Source organism: Carcharhinus amblyrhynchos, chromosome 1 (assembly GCF_965287045.1).
Source record: "Carcharhinus amblyrhynchos chromosome 1, sCarAmb.v2.hapA, whole genome shotgun sequence".
NCBI classification, from domain to species: Eukaryota; Metazoa; Chordata; class Chondrichthyes; order Carcharhiniformes; family Carcharhinidae; genus Carcharhinus; species Carcharhinus amblyrhynchos.
The window spans coordinates 142,288,928-142,309,546 of NC_137324.1; the positions used below are offsets into that span (position 1 = coordinate 142,288,928).

General features: G+C 43.3%; 1 protein-coding gene across 1 annotated transcript in view; it reads left to right on the plus strand.

Moving 5' to 3' along the window:
- Window positions 1-20,619, plus strand: part of gucy1b1 (guanylate cyclase 1 soluble subunit beta 1) — a 131,654-nt gene that overhangs the window by 12,269 nt on the left and 98,766 nt on the right. Inside the window, exon 3 of the mRNA XM_080193462.1 lies at window positions 11,534-11,634. Coding sequence (XP_080049588.1) covers window positions 11,534-11,634 — 101 coding nt within the window. The remainder of the gene's footprint in view (window positions 1-11,533; window positions 11,635-20,619) is intronic.

Here is a 20,619-nt window from a genome sequence, read left to right on the forward strand (position 1 = left end):
TTAATCCTATCAGCCAAAGTCATCTCATGCCCTCTTCTAGCCCTTCTTAACTCCCTCTTCAACTCCCTCCTAGCCAATCTAAAGCTTTCTACTGCACTACCCGAGCCCTCAAGCCTCATCCGAACATAAGCCTCCTTCTTCTTCCTAACCAACAAATCAACTTTTTTTGTGCACCACGGTTCCCTAGCCCTACCAATTCCTCCTTGCCTGACAGGGACATACCTATCACAGACCCACAGTAGCTGCTCCTTTAAAAAACTCCACATTTCAGACGTTCCTAGTCCCTGTAATCTCCTAGTCCAACCAATGCTTCCTAATTCTCTCCTAATGGCCTCATAATTACCCTACCCCCAGCTAAAACTACTGACCCGAGGTTCATGCCTATCCCTTTCCATCACTAAGGTGAACGTAACCGAATTGTGGTCACTATCACCAAAAAGCACACCAACTTCCAAGTCTAGCACCTGGTCTGGCTCGTTTCCCAGCACCAAGTCCAATATAGCCTCACCTCTAGTTGGCCTATCTACATATTGAGTTAAAAAACCTTCCTGCACACTTTGAACAAAAACTGACCCCTCTAACGAGCTAGAGCTATAGCTATTCCAATCAATGTTAGTAAAGTTAAAATCCCCCATAACAATTACCCTATTACTTTCACTCCTAACCAGGATCGTCTCTGCAATCCTTTCCTCAACCTCTCTAGAACTTTTTGGAGGTCTATAAAAGACTCCCAACAGGGTGACCTCTCCTCTCCTATTTCTAATTTCTGCCCATACTACCTCAACAGACAAATCCTCATTAAACTTCCTCTCTGACACTGTGATATAGTCCTTGACCAATAATGCTACTCCACCCCCCCTTCTACCTCCTTCTCTACTCCGACTAAAGCATTTGTACCCCGGCACCTGCAACATCCATTCCTGACCCTGCTCTATCCACGTCTCTGAAATGGCCACAACATCAAAGTCCCAGGTACTGGTCCACGCTGCAAGTTCATCCACTTTATTGCGAATACTCCTCGCGTTAAAGTATATACATTTCAAACCTCGCTCCGCCCCACCCTCACAATGCCGTGCAATGCCATCCCCTTCTATGCCCCCCTCACTTTCACCCCCTCTACCCAGGATCCCACCCCCCCTCTGATTACTACCCTTTTCCCATACTTGTTTTAACTTGACCCAATCACGAGGCACTTTGTGCCCTAATTGTAGCCCTTCTCCCTCATCTTAATTAATTTTATATTATGATTTACTATTGTCTGTACTATAGATCCCTTGGGCCCCCATTGTAGATCCTCCGTACCGGAGCAAGTCTTATCATTTTCAGCCATTACAACCATCCTTAAACTCTCCCCCTTGCAGCTTTACCCTCTTGTGGAATTCTCCTTTGCGGCTACTCCTCCTCACTGTAAGCGAGACCCCTCAACTGATCCTACACTGTCCTCTTGTGAATGTTTCCTCGGCTCTCATTTTATTCAAGCCCACATGGTCAGACTCTTCCTCTACATAGTTCTTATAGTACCACAACTTACGGCTGGCCAATGGCTAGTGTGGAATCACTCCCTTAACTACTCACCTGAATTGGAGCCACATAGTTGTCAGTCGTCAGTGCAGTACCCTGCTCCCAGTGCCAATTGTAAGAGGGAATAAACAAAGAGTCTTTGAGTCTGTGCTAGGCTTCAGTAAACAGTTTTATTTCCACATGCATGAGGGAGAATCAGCCCAGACCCAGTGAAATCCAATCTGTATCTAGGCTGATTCTGAAGCTACAAAGGCTGTACACATTACTTATACTGTTCTCTGGGGTCCAGAGTACTGTAATACAGGATATCATTGATGTGAATGGCTTGAGTTAATTATAGTTGGTCACATTAGGTGGGTCTATTGTTCTGGGTACTTCACGTTAATCAGTTGTGTCCGGCTATCCTTCTCTATCTGTTTCATGATATAAAAGCAATGTATGTGATAAATAGGTTTTGATGGTGTGATAACTGTCCCATCTCCTCAGTTTCTAGGAACAGTAGCTTCTCTAAACTCAGTGGAGCCTTCCTAATCAATATTGACGCTGCATTGTTTGCCAAGGCCTTGAAATCTCACCTGTAAAATAACTGTGTTGGCAGTCTGAGATGTTAATTAGGTATGTCTGCCGCAGTTACGATGGACCCTGTATTTTAACCCTTTCTTAGACATTCCTTTTCCTGCTGTTACATGCACACCCTAGATTTGCCCCAACACTGGATTCTGCCCTACTACACATACCTTCTCTCAAATATTTTTTGAAAAAATTGACACATATTTGATTTTGATTTCATATGGCATAATTTCCAGTTATAAAAATGGTCACAACATTTTAATAAACAAGGTTCCATATTGAGGGTAAATGTGTAATATGAAGCAGATTAATTCTTGCTTTATGACAAAGGTTTCTAATATACATTGTTGAAGATACGGACAAGTGAAAAACAAAACTCTATTTAATGATGTTTGGGTGTAATTCAATTGCCAGTAGATGTGGTCACTAAAATAAAGAGGCTCATGACCCATTTATTGATATTGGAGTTCACTTTATAGAGCCAGTCCTCTGCTGTTACATTATGGTCTGTGACTAACTAATGCTGGTTATTGAGAGACTGTGGTGTGAAGAAGTTATTTTCCATGCAGTAAAATAAATTATCCACTGATGTGGCCCAAAGTTTTGAACTTTGAGACACACCAGATTTATGCCATATTTTAACTTAACCCTGACTCCACTGCAAGTGAAGTATCAGACGTGTTCAACTATAAAATGATAATCTTAGACCAGGATGAAATAAACTATAAATCTCAACATTATGTCAGTCTAAAAGTCACTAAAAGTAATAGCAATTTTGAACTTAAGGACATAGGATATAGGAAGTGAAAAAGGTCATTAGGACTTCTGAGCCTGTACTTCCATTCAACGAGATCAAGGCTGAATTTGTACCTCAATACTGCTATCCCCAAAAATCTAAGAGATTTTTTGAATACACAGTGCCGAGTATCCATAGCTCTTTTGCGTGGAGAATTTCAAACGTACACAACAGATTTGAGTGAAGGACAGTCTTAAATGGCTGCCGTCTTATTCTGAGGGGGTGACTGCATGTTCTAGTCACTTCATAAGAAAAGCTAACATTTACCTTTCCAATTGCTGTGTTTGCATTTTAACTTTCTAAGATCCATATGCATGACCACCAGCTTTCTTTGAATGAATGTGTTTCTCAGTCTCCCACCATTCAATTAAAATTGACTGGTAGGCTTTGGGAGAACAGATTGTTGCTAAGGTGTGTAGGAGACCTTAGAAGCTGGATCAGGTAAGTAAAAAGAAAGAAAACCACTGGATTGGTCAGTGGAGAACTCTTTGAAAGCATTGGGGCTATGGGGTTGCCTTTTATACCATTGTGTCTTTGAGACTGGTTTCTCCAGGGCAGCCACAGGGAGACTGCGTCAATTTATCTGGCAGCTGCTCCATATGGTGGAAGGAAAATGCTGACAGCACTGTAAAGTGGTCTCTAATTGAGTTGTTAATTACGCTAATTGGATGCCCACCTTCTTGGAAAGAGTGGCCTCTCTGCGTCTGGCTCCACCACTGCAATGTGCAACAATGGCGATGAGAACTATGCTAGCAGCTGATCCTACATGATCCTCAAAGGTTGGGTAAAATGTTGGTGAAAGTACTTCTTTAATGTCTCTGCCATTTCCTCCTTCCCTATAATAATTTTACTTGTGCCTGCCGCTAATAGACTCTGGAACAGCTCCTAGAGATTGGAATGTAACCCCATTTTAAAAAAGGGAGGTAGAGAGAAAGCAGGGAATTATAGACCAGTCAGCCAGATTTTGGTAGTGGGGATATTCTAGAATGTATTATCAAAGAATTTATAGCAGAGCACTTGGAGAATAGTGGTAGAATCGGGCGTAATCAGCATGGATTTTCAAAAGGGAAATAATGCTTGACAAATTTACTGGAATTCTTTGAGAATCCAACTAGTAGACTTGATGACAGGAAATCAGTGGAAGTGGCTTATTTGAACTTTCAGAATACTTTTGAAAAAGTCCCACACAACAGATTAGTGTGCAAAATTAAAGTTAATGGGATTGAGTTAATATATTGAAAAGGATAGAAAACTGTTTGGCAAACAGGAAACAAAGAGGAGAAATAATGGATCTTTTTCCAAATGGCAGGCAGTGACTAGTGGGGGAAACCACAGAAATCAGTGCTAGTGAGCTATCATGAACTGTTCACAATATATACTAATGATTGAGAGGAGGGGACTAAATACAATATCTCCAAATTTGCAGATGATACGAAGTTGGGTGGGAGAGTGAGCTGTGAGGAGGATGCAGAGCTGCTTCACCGTTTTAGACAACTGGGTAAATGCATGGCAGATGCAGTATAATATGGAAAAATGTGAGGTTATCCACTTTGGCAGCAAAAATAGGAAGATAGATTCTCTTTTGAATGTCAATAAATTAAGAGAGGGGAATGATCTGGGTGTCATTGTACACCAGTCGTTGAATGTAAGCATGCAGTGCAGCAGGTAGTATTGAAGGCAAAAGGTAGACTTCATAGCAAGAGGATTTTAGTACGGGAGCAGGGATGTCTTGCTGCAATTATATAAGGTGTTAGTAAGGCCACACCTGGCTCATTGTGTGCAGTTCGGGTCTCTTTATCTAAGAAAGGATGTTCTCATTATAGAGGGATTGCAGAGAAGATCTACCAGACTGATTCCTGGGATGGCAGGACTGACATATGAGGAGATTAGGATTATATTTGCTGGAGTTTAAAAGAATGATGGGTATCTCATCGAAACTTATAAAATTCTAACAGGACTAGACAGGGTAGATGCAGGAAGAATGTTCAAAGTGGTGGGAGTGTCCAGAATCAGGGGTCATAGTCTAAGAAGACCTAGTAAATCTTTTAGGATTGAGATGAGATATTTCTTCACCTAGGGAGTAGTAGGCCTGTGGAATTCGCTACCACAGAAAGCTGTTGAAGCCAAAGCATTGTATATTTTCAAGAAGGAGATATAGCTCTTGGCGCAAAAGGGATCAAAGGACAGAACGAAGATGGAATCAGGCTATTGTGTTGAATGATCAGCCATGATCATAACGAATAGTAGTTTCGGTTTGAAGTTTCAAATGACCTATTCCTCTTTCTTTCTATGTTAATAAGTCCTCATTTACATTCACTGATCTCTTCCTATTTAAATATAAACTTTCACAGTGTTTTTAGGCCTCTTCTTGGTTCATATTAATATTATTTTTCCTTATTGATTTTCTTCCTCTATAAATTCTGAAATTTTGGGACCTTCTAATCATTTTGGCAACATTATAGTCTCTTTCTTTGATTCAGTGTTGTCATTAACTTTTCCTGGACCACTCTTTTTCTTTTGTGTTTTAGTGGAATGCATAATTGTTATAGTTCTTTGAGATTACTTACCATCACATTTTGTAAAGTAGTTTCTAATTCTAACTAGCTCCCTTCACTGATGCATTTGTTTGTTCTCTTTAAGATGCTAGTTTCAGCCTTGATTAAATTACCTTCAAGCTCAATATGATTTTCTCTTGTAACAGTTGGTTTTCCATAGAGTCTCTTTTACTATATGATTATTAATTAATCCTTTCTCAATTCACAATACTAGAACCCAAAATTACTTATTCACTAGTGGCTTTCATGACATACTGATTTGCACAATAATCTGGTATACATTCCATAAACTCATCCTGCACACACCCAATCTATGAGAAGATTGAAATGCCCCATGACGACTGTCTTACTCTTGCTATGTATGTGCATCTTTGTTTTTCTGATTGATTGGGATGGGGAACTACAAACATCTACTGCTAATGTTTTTCACCCTTTGCTGTTTCTTAGCTCCATTCAAAATGATGCTACTTGCTTTTCTGAGCTAAAATCCATTTATTCTAGTGTCTTAATCTCATCCATTATTAACATCATATCCCACCTCTTTCATTTTTGCCTGGCATGTGTAAAGGTTAAGTATACTGGGATATTTAGTTCATAACTTGACCACTTTGCAATCACATCTCTCTAGTGGCTATAGATCAAACCTATCAGTTTTGTTCTGTGTTATTTCAGTGGCACGCTGGCATAGTGGTTAGCATTGTTGTTTCACAGTATCAGGGACTGAGTTCAATTCTGGCCTTAAGTGACTGTGTGGAGTTGGCATGTTCTCTCTGTGTCTGCGTAGGCTTCCTGTGGATGCTCTGCTTTCCTCCCATAGTTTAAAGATGTGCAGGTTAGGTGGACTGCCATGTTAACTTGCCCTTTAGTGTCCCAAGGTGTGTAATTTAGATGGATTAGTTTTGCTAAATGCGCGGAGTTATGGAGATAGGGTGGGGTGGGGGTGGCGTGTGGGCCTGGGTGAGATGTTCTTTGGAGAATTGGTGCAGACTTGATGGGGGAATGGTACTTTTTGCGTTGTAGGATTCTATGATCCTATTAATTCATCTCATTTGTTATCAATACTTCATGTCTTGAGATGAAGAGAGGGTGATTATGCGTTGCGTTTGCCATGAGAACAATGTGGGGACAAACTGAGAATTGAAAAATGATATCCTTGCCAGCAAAGTCTCATTTTCCAACTTTACACACCACTTGCTGGTGACATAGCTAATATATATTAAATCTTAATGTTCCCCCACGTTAGAACTCTCCCTGACTGTCATGTCAACAAGGTTTACAACAGATATTTTAAAATGTGAAGTTGTCAAGAGGAACTTGCCACAGATGCACAGGGAAGTATAGCCCTTGGGGGAGTGGGACATGTGTAGGCAGTGCACTGCTCTGTGAAGCAGGCATTGATGACTTTATCCGGCCCTTTCCTCTTAGTGATGCAGTGTGTGATATCACTGCACCTTTAAGAAATGTATTTATATCACAAAATGCCAGTGGAAAATCAAACAACTGAGGTGTTGCAGAAAGCATATCCTGGGATCTTTCCTGACTGTGTGGTAATAAGGTCACAAAGACCACAGGTTGAGACAAGAACAAGGATTGAGGTTGAAGTTCAGTTATCAGAAAGCAGTTTTGATCAGATGGTTGAGAAAGAACAAGAACAGATGGAGACTGAAGCTGATATCTTTAGCTCAAGAAAGTTGGCAGAAATGCAGCAGAAAGATGTAGAGATAAAGAATTTGAAAGAATGTATATCGGGGACAAAAACAGAAAATGCTGGAGAAACTCAACAGGTCTGACAGCATCAGTAGAGAGAAAATAGAGCCAATGTCACTCCACGGATGCTGTCAGACCTGCTGAGTTTCTCCAGCATTTTCTGTGTTTGTTTCAGATGTGGAGATGCCGGTGTTGGACTGGGGTAGACACAGGAAGAAGTCTCACAACACCAGGTTAAAGTCCAACCAGTTTATTTGATAATAAACCCACAAGCTTTCGGAAACACTGTTCCTTCGTCAGGTGTGTGGAAGGTTCTGATCAGAGAAGGGCATACAAAGGCACACACATTTTACAGATACTGATTCTTTACAGCTAACCTGCTATTGAATCTTCAAGTCACATTGTCTGCATCTTTAAGACTTGAATAGCAGGTTAGCTGTAAAGACTCGCATTCTAACCAGTATTCTGTAAACTGTGTGTGCCTCTATATGCCCTTCTCTGATCAGAACCTTCCTGACGAAGGAACGGTTTTTCCGAAAGCTTGTGGGATTACTATCAGGACTTTAACCTGGTGTTGTGAGACTTTTTACTTTGTTTCAGATTCCAGCATCCGCAGTATTTTGCCTTTATCTTAGTGTATACATTAAAAATAATTTTGCTAGTGGGGATAATGTATTATTACTAATGGTAAGTGAACCTGTTAAAAGCCAGGTTTAGTGGGCCTTATCAAATCCAAAGCAAATTGAATGAGGTGAACTATTTGATAAGTATGCTAGGTAGAAGGAAAACTCACAAGTGTGTCATGTGGATATGCTGAAACCGTATTTTGATAGGGAAGGAAAACAGAAATAGGATGTGTTAGTTGTTAGAATGCAAAGTGAAGAGATAAATCCAGACGATTCTGAATTTGACATTCCTCAAATTACATTGGATAATAATGTAGAGGGACAGGTAGTATTGAGGAAGCAGAAGAACTTGGACAAGTTAGGAGAGTGGGTGAAGAAGTGGCAGATGGAATACAATGTGGAAAAGTGTGAGGCTATGCACTTTGGAAGGAGGAATGGAGACATAGACTATTTTTTAAATGGGAAAAGCTTAGGAAATCAGAAACACAAAGGGACTTGGGAGTCATTGTTCAAGATTCTCTTAAGGTTAACGTGCAATTTCAGTTGCTTAGTTAGGAAGGCAAATGCAATGTTAACATTCATGTCGAGAGGGCTAGAATACAAGAGCAGGGATGTACTTCTGAGTCTGTATAAGGCTCTAGTCTGACCCAATTTGGAGTACTGTGAGCAGTTTTGGACCCCATATCTAAGGAAGGATACACTGGCCTTGGAAAGGGCCTAGAGGAAGTTCACAAGAATGCTCCCTGGATGAAGAGCTTGTGATATGAGGAATGGTTAAGGACTCTGGGTCTGTACTCTTTGGAGTTTAGAAGGATGAGGGGGAATCTTATTGAAACTTACATGATACTGTGAGGCCTGGATAGAGTGGATGTGGAGAGGATGTTTCCACTTTTAGGAAAAGCTAGAACCAGAGGGCACAACCTCAGGCTAAAGGGACGATCCTTTGAAACAGAGATGAGGAGGAATTTCTTCAGCAGAGAATGGTGAATCTGTGGAATTCTTTTCCACAGAATGCTATGGAGGCCTGATCATTGAATGCCTTTAAGACAGAGGTAGATAGGTTCTTGATTAATGAGAGGATGGGGATGAGAAAGAAAAAAAAATCAGCCATGATTGAATGGTGGAGCAGACTTGATAGGCTGAGTGGCCCAATTCTGCTCCTATGTCTTGTGGTCTTAAAATGAGGAAATCATCAGAAATGTGAATAACTGGTGGCATGGTGGCATAATGATTAGCATTGCTGCCTCATAGCACCAGGGATCTTGGTTCAACTCCAGCTTTGGGTGACTGACTGTATGGAGTTTGCATGGACTTCCCATGTCCACGTGGGGTTTCCTCAAGGTGCTCCAGTTTCCTCCACAAACCAGAGATGTGCGCGTTAGGTGGATTGGCCATGGTAAGTTGCCCCGTAGTGGGGGTTAAGGGGATTAGTAGGATAAATATGTGGGGTTACTGGGATAGGGCCTGGGTAAGATGCTCTGTTAGGAGGGTTGGTACAGATTCAGTGGGCCAAATGGTCAACCGCTCTGTAGACATTCGATGATTCTATTGAGTTACCTTTTGGAGGAAAATCAAAATTAACTGAGTTATTAATCATATGGCGATAAATGTGCTTCAAACTATGGAGTACTAAAGTAATTGTGCATAATGTGGTTGTAAAAAATGATGTTCCAGTTGAGCAATAGGCTTAATCCACTCAAGTTGGCACACGCTCAGAAGGTGAAGCTGACTTTTCTTCAGACTTGAGATGTAGCAGCCGAAAGTCTCAATCAAACACTCTGAAAAGCTGGTGGATAGTTACAGATAACAGATGAAGACACAAAATGGAGGCAGATGTGTGTAATATAAAACTGGCGAAGGCAGGAAAGGAGACCAAATTACCGAACGATGATGTGAATAAGAGCAATTGTGGAGACAGGTACAAGAAAGGTTGATTGATTTGGAACATGCACCTGAGTTGTTGAAATTACCTGAGCATGAACTGCAGTAGTCAAAAAGAGCTCATTATCAATGAGAAGAAAATCACAGAAATCTTAGAAACCCTACAGAGATGCTGGATGATCTAATCCTGCTCTCATGTCAATAAAAAGCCACATTAAAATAAATGCACAAAATGCTGTATTTTTATATAATGCGAATGTGGGTAAATGTTGTGTATACATATGAGAGATGGTAGTTTCTCGACAAATATACACCTGGCAGAGCACAAGAAAAGTATATTATCAGTTTTAGGTAAGTATATCATCTGCCATTTCATTCCTAAATGGTTGATTTTTGCACCAGTCAGGTCGTCATCAGATTCTGTCTTTTCAACTTTCAGCAAACCTTCCTAGGATGGATGTCAAAAAATATATTTTCAAAAAACTGAACCAAAGCATTCATAGAACAGAGAACATTACACACAGGAACAGACTCTTTGGCCCTCCAAGCCTGCATAAACCATGCTGCCCATCTGAACTAAAATACCGTACCCATCAGGGACCTTATTCCTCTATTCTCATCCTATTCATTTTAATTTTCCTATATCTGCTTCAACTACCTCTCCCAGCAGTGAGTTCCAGGCACCCAAAAAAAAATTACCTCGTACATCTCATTTAAACCTTGCCCCTTGCACCTTAAACCTATGCCCCCGAATAATTGGTTCTTTCACCTTTGGAAAAAGCTTCTGACTATCCATGTCTCCATGCCCCTCGTAATCTTAGATTTCTATCGGATCGCCCCTCAACTTCCGTTATCCCAGTGAGAACAAACCAAGTTTCTCCAACCTCATCTCATAGCTAATGCCCTCCATACCAGGCAACATCCTGGTAAATCTTTTCTGTACCCTCTCCAAAGCCTCCACATTCTTCTGGTACAGTGGTGACCAGAACACTACATTCCAAGTGTAACCTAGCTAAGTTTCTATAAAGCTGCAACATGATTTGCTCCTCTTTCAACTCAATGCCCTGGCCGATGAAGGCAAGCATGCAATATGTTTTTATGACTACATCCTCCGCCTGTATTGCCATTTGCTGTGAGGTAACACTGTGCTCCACCTCCCCTTAAGTATTTAGGGTTGGGGAGGATGTTGGAATGAGGAATGTACCTACTGTATAAATTAGATGGTAACTGTAGTTTCAAAATCAGTGTCCTCAGAGCTATCTTAATGGCGGTGTTTTGTCAAGTTAACTGATTTACTGATCTATTCTAGTGGGATCAGAATCACATCTGAAATCTTTAGAAGTAATGGCAGCTTTAAATTTGTCCCTATTTCTTTCCAGGCTGCTCCTAACATTTCGAAGAAAATAACATAGCAAAAAATACATACTGGGAAATAGCAAACAGTAGCTGGAATTTTACCAGCATGTCCACCCGAGGGTGGTAAAATCCTGCCCAAGGCAAATGGAGAATGTCTTTCTGCGAGCCTCGTCTGCCCTGATTCCATGGTGGGCGTGCTGGTAAAACTCCAGCCAGTTTGTATGTCCTTCCCTTTGCAACATTTAGAATTCAGTGACATTTTAACATTATTTTATTAAAATGGTTGCAATTTTATCATGCTCATGCATAAGTCATAAAATATTTGTGTCCTTAAATTTCTATGGAGATTGGCAGAAGCCCTCAAGAAATTCTATAAGTGATATTTTTAACTGCTGATGCTGTTTTTCTCAGGAGAAATCATTCACTGAAGTTTACCCAGAAAACCAGGAGATCCCCAGCTGAAATTCAAAACTGTAGTGCCTATTGTGTATCATATTTTGTCAATTTTTTCTTTCTTGTAGAAAAGAAGCACAACTGGATGTGGAAGGACAATTTCTAGTACGGATTATATATGATGATTCCAAAACATATGATTTAATCAGTGCAGCCAGCAAAGTTCTCAGTAAGTACACTTATCTCATTTATAATATGTAAACATAGGAAATTCAAAGTAAACTTTGGACTTCCTTGACATTACGGGCATGATGTCTTAAGTTCAGCTACTTTCTAGCATCCTTCTCATTTACCTCATAGCTGTGAAGTTATAAGCATTTATTCCTTCTGTCCACACTTGACTACATACCTGAACTAGATAGGGTTGAATTTGCTCCTTATATTGACTTCAGTATTGCATCCAATATTTTGCCGTGAGGGTGACACGGTGGTTAACATTGATGACTCACAGTGCCAGGGACCTGGGTTCAATTCCAGCCTTGGTGACTGGTTACGTGGAGTTTGTATGATCTCCCCATGTCTGTGTGGGTTTCCTCTGGGTGCTCTGGTTTCCTCCCATAGCCCAAAGATGTGCAAATTAGATGGATTAGCTGTGGTAAATACGTGGGGTTACAGGGATAAAGCAGTGAGGTTTGGTGCAGATTCGGTAGGCTGAATAGCCTCCTGCTGCACTATAGAGATTCTATGTCTTAAGTTTATTGATGAAGACGATATTGGATTCGATGATCTGCCATGATCAAAATGGATCATGGAGCAGACTTGAAGGGCCGAATGGCCTACTCCTGCTTCTAGTTTCTATGTTTTGGATGTTCACTTGTATAACTTGTAGGGGATCCTTTTCTCATTTGCGTTAGGAAATTGCTGTAAGGCTAACCCAGATTGTCTCATCAGCAGGAAATTTTTCTTTTGACACATTAGAGGACTTAAATTAGAGTGTGAATTAGATGCATGCCACAGCTTAGTGAAGGGGAGGAACTTCTGGATGTCTTTTTCAGAGTACAGACATACCTTAGAAAAGTGCAGGTGTCGGAAAGGGACAACATGATTCTCACACTGCAGCATTGGGAGAAAAGAAGAAAGACGGATGATGAGGTTGTCAGGAGGAGAATCATAAAATTATATAGTGCAAACAACCCTTCAGCCCATCGAGTCCACACCGACATGTGAGAAACATCTGATCTCCTACCTAATCCTATTTACCAGCACTTGATGTTATGATTTGCCAAGTGCTCATCCAGATAATTTTTAAAGGATGTGAGGTAACCTTCCTCTACCATCCTCCCGGGCAGTGCATTCCAGACCGTCATCACCCTCTGGGTTTTTCCTCACCACCACCACACTCCCCCCCCAAACCTCCTGCCCCTCACCTTGAATCTATATCCCCTCATGATAGACCCTTCAACAAAAGGGAACAGCTGCTCCCTATCCATGTTGTCCATGCCCCTCATAATCTTGTACATCTTGATGAGATCACCCCTCAGTCTTCTCTCCAATGAAAATAAACCAAACCTATCCAAACTCTCTTCAGAACTTAAATGTTCTGTCCCAGTAGGATCCTGGTGAATCTCCTCTGTACCCTCTCCACTGCAGTTATATCCTTCCGATTATGTGTTGACCAGAACTGCACGCAGTACTCTTTGTGGCCCCAAAGTTCAGCACAACTCCATGACTTCTCTGCTTTTGTAATCCATGTCTAGATTGCTCAAGGCAAGAGATCCATATGTCTTCGTTCAGCATTCTACTAACATGGCGTTCTGTCTTCAGACATTTATGGACAAACAAGTTAAGGTTTTTGTTCTACAGAACTTTCTAGTGTCATGCTATTCATTGAATACTTCCTTGTCAAATTACTCCTGCCAAAGTGTATCACCTTCCACTTTCCAGGGTTAAATTTCATCTGCCACGATTTGCCCATTTGGTAATTCTGTCTATATCTTCTTGTAGTCCAAGACAGTCTCACTGTTTTCCAACCAACCAATCTTTGTCATCCACAAACTTGATAATCCTATCCTCACATCGTCGTCATTGTCACTTATATAAATGATGAACAATAGGGGATCCAGCACAGATTCCTTTAGTATGACACTGGCTTCCAGTTATTAAAGCAACCTCCTGTTATTACCCTCTGTTGTCCAAACTTGTATATTTTAACCTCTAGTGAATAAAGACACAAAGTCTTTATAGAACCCTACAGTACAGAAAGAGGCCCTTTGGCCCATCAAGTCTGCACCAAACACAATCCCACCCAGGCCCTACCCCCATATCATACCCACTAATCCCTCTAACCTACGCATCCCTGGACACTAAGGGGCAATTTCTTAGCATGGCCAATCAACCTAACACACATCTTTGGACTGTGGGAGGAAACCAGAGTACCTGGAGGAAACCCACGCAGACACGAGGAGAACATGCAAACTCCACACAGACAGTCACCTGAGCCAGGAATCGAACCCAGGACCCTGGAGCTGTGAAGCAGCAGTGCTAACCACTGTGCTACCGTGCTGCCCAAGTGTCTACTTAAACTTAAACACAATTTCATTCTGTAGCTACTTGAACAACAGAAGTACTTGCAATGCAGAAACCAAATACTCACTATCTGTTACGTTTACTTAAGGTTGCTTTCTGCTTGCAATTAAGACCTGGCCAGGATTTTGTTGTCACGTGGAATCAGTTATTTGTGCACTTCTTCCAGATGTTGTCTCTCCTTGTGAACTTGGTTCCTGGGTTCTTCACACTGCCTTTCTGAACAAGTTCTTTGTGTTAGCAGAGTTAAAACTCCAAACGTTCCTTGGGAACCAGCCAATGAATTGATCAGAAACTAGGTCAATCAAATACAGCCAGATTAGTGTCATCAATCACTTTAGCCCCTTCATCTCTCAGCCCCTTAAGTGCATGTTATTTACATTCCAATGCCCAGATAAGGAACACTGGCTCCAAAATATCTATAAGGAACTCCCTGCCAAGTACATGCTGTTAACTCTGACCTTCTGTCAAAGGACCTTTAATCTTTTGACAAATTCCAGACCACTGGCCACAAGAAATCCCAGCATAGTGAAACCAAAAAATCAGGTGTTCTTGATTGAAGATCTTTTGAGCATGTTAAAACTCCATTCAGCCACAGTCTCTCCTCTTGACCCTTGAAGCCACAGGCAAAATGGATCAGTCACCCATGACCAAGTTCATACGCTACTGAAGTTCAACCTTAGGCTAATCAACTAAATTAATTCAATTTATAGAGGAGTATCAATGTTATATTACATACATCACTTGATCTTACAAATAGTAAGAAGTCCCTCAACAGCAGGTTAAAGTCCAACAGGTTTATTTGGTAGCACGAGCTTTTGGACCACTGCTCCTTCATGAGGTGAGGCAGGTGGGGGAGAAAGTAGAGGGGGGATGGCGGGACACTTGCACCAAGAATCTGGTGGATGTTGGGGAAGGTAGAGCAAGCACTCTGAAACAAGGGCTGAGTCTGCAAGGCTCAGCAGACAGCACCTCTGTGTTTGGGAGTCGGGAACACTGAGCTGCGGGAAGGTGGTTGGGAAGAGAATCAAAGACGCATTAGTCACAGCATGATGTGCAATTAACAGTTTATTGTGCTCTTAACATAAATTATTACCAAACTCTGACTAATACTGACCTGCAGTGAACTACAAGTTTCTAACTTTGTGTTGTCTACAGCTTCTCCGAGGTGCTACTCCAGGATGCGCATCGGAGGTGGAGGTGTGCAGCTGTGATGCCCTGTTACCTGTGATGTCCTTGACGGACATCCCCTGGATGGCTGGGAGCTGGAGGGCCCCGGTTGACTTGCGGATGGCACTGTGTTGGTGCCACCCTGTTCATCGCACTGGCCCGGAGATGCCCTGGTGTGAGGAAGGGGGGAAGTAGGAAGGTCTCTGGATGTCCGGATCTCCTTTGTGGAAGACCTTGGCATGGCCTCAAGCCTTTCCTTCTCCCTTCGGGTGCCCAGAAGCCCCAGGGCTTCATGGGATGCCAGGGTAGCTGGACTGAGCTCCAGAAGCTCCAGCCTCACCTGGCTCTGCCAGTCCTGGAGGCCTAGATGCATCTGCCCTATGATGTGTGATCCTTCAGCCGGCCTATGTGATGGGCCAAACTCTGGAGCCCCTCCGCTATAGCATTCTGAGCAAGCCAGGCTCTGGAGCTCCTCACCTGTAGTCCTCTGAACCTGGGCAAAGTTGTTGAGACTCAGAGCTACAGCCTGCTATGTCTCCAGAGTCCCAGCCATGGCCAGCAGTGTCTCCCACATACCCCCCAACATCCATGGCCATCGAGCGCTGTGCCTCCTGGGTGCCGGAAAAACGCTTGCCCATGGCCTGTAGTGTCTCCAGCAGAGCCTGGACTCTGTCACCCATGAGGACAGACCCCTGAGCCAGACTTTCCACTGCGGCTGCCACCCTTGCAGTATATAGAACATAGAACATTACAGTGCAGTACAGGCCCTTCGGCCCTCGATGTTGCACTGACCAGTGGAACCAATCTAATGACCCTCTAACCTAAACTATTCCAATGTTATCCATGGATAGGTTTATGGATGGAAAGGGTTTGGTTTAGGTTAGAGGGTCTTTGTTTTTTAACTGGTCGGCGCAACATCGTGGGCCGAAGGGCCTGTTCTGCGCTGTAATGTTCTATATATGTTCTATATGTCTATCCACTGACCATTTGAATGCCCTTAAAGTTGGCGAGTCCACAACTGCTGCCGGCAGGGCATTCCACGCCCTTATTACCCTCTGAGTAAAGAACCCACCTCTGACATCTGTCCTATAATTACCACCCCTTAATTTAAAGCTATGTTCCCTCATGTTAGCCATCACCGTCCAAGGAAAAAGGGTCTCACTGTCCGCCGTATCTAACCCTCTGATCATCTTGTATGCCTCAATTAGGTCACCTCTTAACCTTCTCTCTAATGAAAATAACCTCAAGTCCCTCAGCCTTTCCTCATAACACCTTCCCACCATACCAGGCAACATCCTGGTAAACCTCCTCTGCACCCTTTCCAATGCCTCCACTTCCTTCTTGTAATGTGGCAACCAGAACTGTACGCAATACTCCAAGTGCGGCCGCACCAGAGTTTTTTACAGTTGCAACATGACCTCACGGCTCCGAAATTCAATCCCTCTCCCAATAAAAGCTAACACACCATACACCTTCTCAACAATCTTATCAACCTGGGTGCCAACTTTCAGGGATCTATGCACATGTACACTGAGATCTCTCTGCTCATCGACACTACCGAGAGTCCTTCCATTAGCCCTATATTCTGTACTCCTGTTACTCTTACCAAAGCGAATCACACACACTTTTCCGTATTAAACTCCATCTGCCATCTCTCGGCCCAGCTCTGCAGCTTATCTATGTCCCTCTGCAAACTGTTACAACCATCCTCACTGTCTACAACTCCTCCGGCTTTGGTGTCGTCGGCAAATTTACTAATCCATTCTTCTACACCCTCATCTAGGTCATTTATAAAAATGACAAACAGCAGTGGCCCCAAAACAGATCCTTGAGGTACACCACTTGTAACTGAACTCCAGGTTGAATATTTCCCATCAACCACCACCCTCTGTTTTCTATCAGCTAGCCAATTCCTGATCCAAACTGCTAAATCACCCTCAATCCCATGCATCTGCATTTTCTGCAGTAGCCTACCATGGGGAACCTTATCAAACACTTTGCTAAAATCCATATACACCACGTCAACTGCCTTACCCTTGTCCACCTCTTTAGTCAGTGGAGGCCTGGGTCTTGCGCTGTGTTGGCACCACCTCCTGCAACAGCACACTTTGACTCCCATAAACAGCCTTGCAGTCGCAGCATGGTGCTGACGGCCCTACCACAACTCCCCAGATTTCCTGATGCACCTCCACCTGCCTTGGGAGGAACAAACCCAGAGGGCCAGCAGCTGGCTTGGGGACAGCTGAATCCTGGCCTCTGGAAGACCTTCATGTCCCTGAACCCTTTGATTTGCCTGCCTCTACCAATGTGCATCAGCAGCTATGATGTGCTCAACAGATTGTGACCCAGAAGCCTCAACACTAAAGATACCCACTGTGGTGATTGTCTCTGTGTTGGTGGGTCATGTGGTGCATGCCTGTGATGCTTTAGTGGTGCTGCCCTCAGAGGATTCCTCAGTGCCTCCCTCAGAGGCGTCATCCAGGGGATCGTGGACATTTCGCTCCAGAGTGGCAGGGGCGGTGGCAACACCCAAAGGGCCGGCTTCCTCTGGGTCCAGAGCTGGAAAAATAACACACGTTAGGGGGAGGGAGGCAAACCATTCAATGCAGCATCGCACTTCGAAGAAAATCAAGGTTGAGGCTGCACTTCTGCTTACTTGCATGATGTACGTCAACCTGACTGTCGGTGACTATTTGGGATGGTCCATCACCCTCTGCTAGCTACATGGCACGCTCCTCCACATTACTCAGCTGCCTCAGGTCAGGCACACCACCGCCAGTCTGTCATCTCCCATGTGTTGTGAATTTTCTTTTCCTGTGGGAACACAAGGTGGATGGCAAGCATTAGCATATTGCACTGCATGGTGCACAATGCATGCCTGCGTGTCAGGTGTTGTGCTGACAGTTTTGGGGAAAGTGGTCACCACTGAAGGGTGCTCATCGTGGGATGAGAGAAAGGAGTTAGATTCTGTTCCTGGGGGAAGGGTCACTTGTTGCATGGCCGTTAGGTGTCTAAGCAGGGTTGGAGATCCGTGCCAAGCATGTGCACAGTTCGTTCACTGTTGCTGCTTGCAGAAGGTAGTTCATTTTTTTGTGGCATTGCCTAACAGAGTGTGGTGTAAGGCATTCACCACTTCTGCTGCCTCCTCCCACAGTGCAGTGGCAGATGCACTCCTTGGGTTAGGGCCCTGGTCAGGGAACAGACGATCGCGCCTCTCCTCCATGGCACCTAGCAGGTGCTCCTGGTCTGCCTCTGAAAATCTGTGCTGACATCTTTGTGGCATGATTGGCTGTGTGTCCATTCCTGCAGCTTATATACTGCTATGGCTTATCAGGAGAGTGCACGTGCAGTGAGTGTGGCCAGTCAAGGGCCCGTTGGCAATAAATACTTGTGAAAGATTTTGAAGACTGCATTCGGTTGCGTGTCATTTGTCCCTCAGGATGCTGATTGGCTGCCATTCAATAGACTGTTGCATCCGGGCTCCTAATCGATTAGATGTTGTGTTCGGGGGGGGCTGCAATACTCAAGGTTCCCATTCAAGAGAGGGAATGATCACAAGCTGGAGTTGTGCATGACAGCACAATGCTAGTTCTCTGCAGGGCAGCGGTGAGGACAAATATGTGAAATTGGCCTTGCAGGTGGAGGATGTGGTCAAGAAGGCGTATGGTGTACTGGCTTTCATTAATCGAGGGATTGAGTTTAGGAGTCAGGAGGTAATGCTGCAACTTTATAAGACCCTTGTCAGACCCCACTTGGAGTACTGTGCGCGGTTCTGGTTGCCTCACTACAGGAAGGATGTGGAAGCTATTGAGAAGGTGCAGAGGAGACTTACAAGGATGTTGTCTGGATTGGGAGGCTTGCCTGATGAAGATAGGTTGAGGGACCTAGGTCTCTTCTCCCTGGAGAGACGAAGGTTGAGAGGCGACCTGATAGAGGTTTATAAAATGTTGAGGGGAATAGATAGGGTGGATCCTCGGAGGCTATTTCCCAGGGCTGAAATGGTCGCCACGAGAGGACACAGGTTTAAGGTGCTGGGAAGCAAGTACAGAGGAGATGTTAGGGGTAAGTTTTTCACTCAGAGGGGGTGAGTGAGTGGAATCGGCTGCCGTCGGTGATGGTAGAGGTGAACTTGCTGGGGTCTTTTAAAAGACTTCTGGATGAGTATATGGGATCTAATGGGATTGGGAGTTACAGATAGTTCTATGGCTTGGTATGTATAGATGTGATCGGCGCAACTTGTGGGCCGAAGGGCCTGTTTGTGCTGTAGTGTTCTATGTTCTGTGTTCAGGGAATGGAGGGAATGCTTTCCTGCATCATCCGGATCCATGGGAGCATGAGGTGAGTGGGCAGCCATGTCTGTATCTGGAGGGAGATTGGGGGGTTGGGTAGCAATGAGGCCAGTGATCTGTATTGGGAGGGTTGTGGGGGCCAGTGATCAGGCCAGCAATGTCTCTGCGAGGGTTTGTAGGAGTCAGCAATGAGGCCAGCGAGTTTTGGGGACTGCCGATTTCAGGCTCTTTAGCCTGCCCCCGGAGCATTTAATGATATTCGCTACTGGGCCTTCTGCATCGCACAGAGCGCGGAGATTCAGGTGAGAAGCTGATCTGAGAAACCAGTCGGGATTTAGACCAGTTTTCCTGCCAATTCAGCACATTAGGGAGAATTGCCCCCAGTGTTCCTGATGCAGAATTTTGATTATTGTTATTTACTTTAGCAATTACTTACTTAGCCTGCCATGTTAATGTTTGAAGTTTAATGTCCAGATTTGCTAAATCAAGAGTGTTAATCGTGGACACTCTTGCACTATAAGCAGTTGCAAATCATTAATTAACTCTGTTCTAGGTGACCTTTTGGATCACTAAACCATTTTTGTTCTTCAATTGTCGCTTCTTGATTTAACTACCTCTGTGTTAAATAAAAGCATAACTCCTGAAGTTGAGAGGGACACCAATCAGGTAAATGTATTTTAGTGAAATTCAATACAATTGGTATTCGTAATGGATATTGTCATACAGTATGCTGCTTGTATCTATTTTTACTAAACCATTTTGAGGTCCAACAGTATTCATAGGACAGGAATATACTATTCGTAGAGATGAGGCAGTTGAGTAAAATTCAAATTCAAGTGTACAGTGTACCAAAGAAGGTACTGAAGAGGTAGGTTTAACTCTCCAACATACTTGATATTTAAGGTGATCCTTATCTGCATAATCAGCCCTTTGAAACATCACTTAACAGGAATTTGTATTTTACCAATCTCATCTCAGGGTTCTATGTAACATTGTAAATCGTACACAGTTGTCACTAAAAGATGCTACACGCTGTGACATAATTAAACCTCATATCATAGAAGCCCTGCAGTACAGAAACAGGCCATTTGGCCCATCGAGCCTGCACTGACCACAATTCCATCCAGGAAATACCTCCATATCCCTACATATTCACCCACTAACCCCTCTGA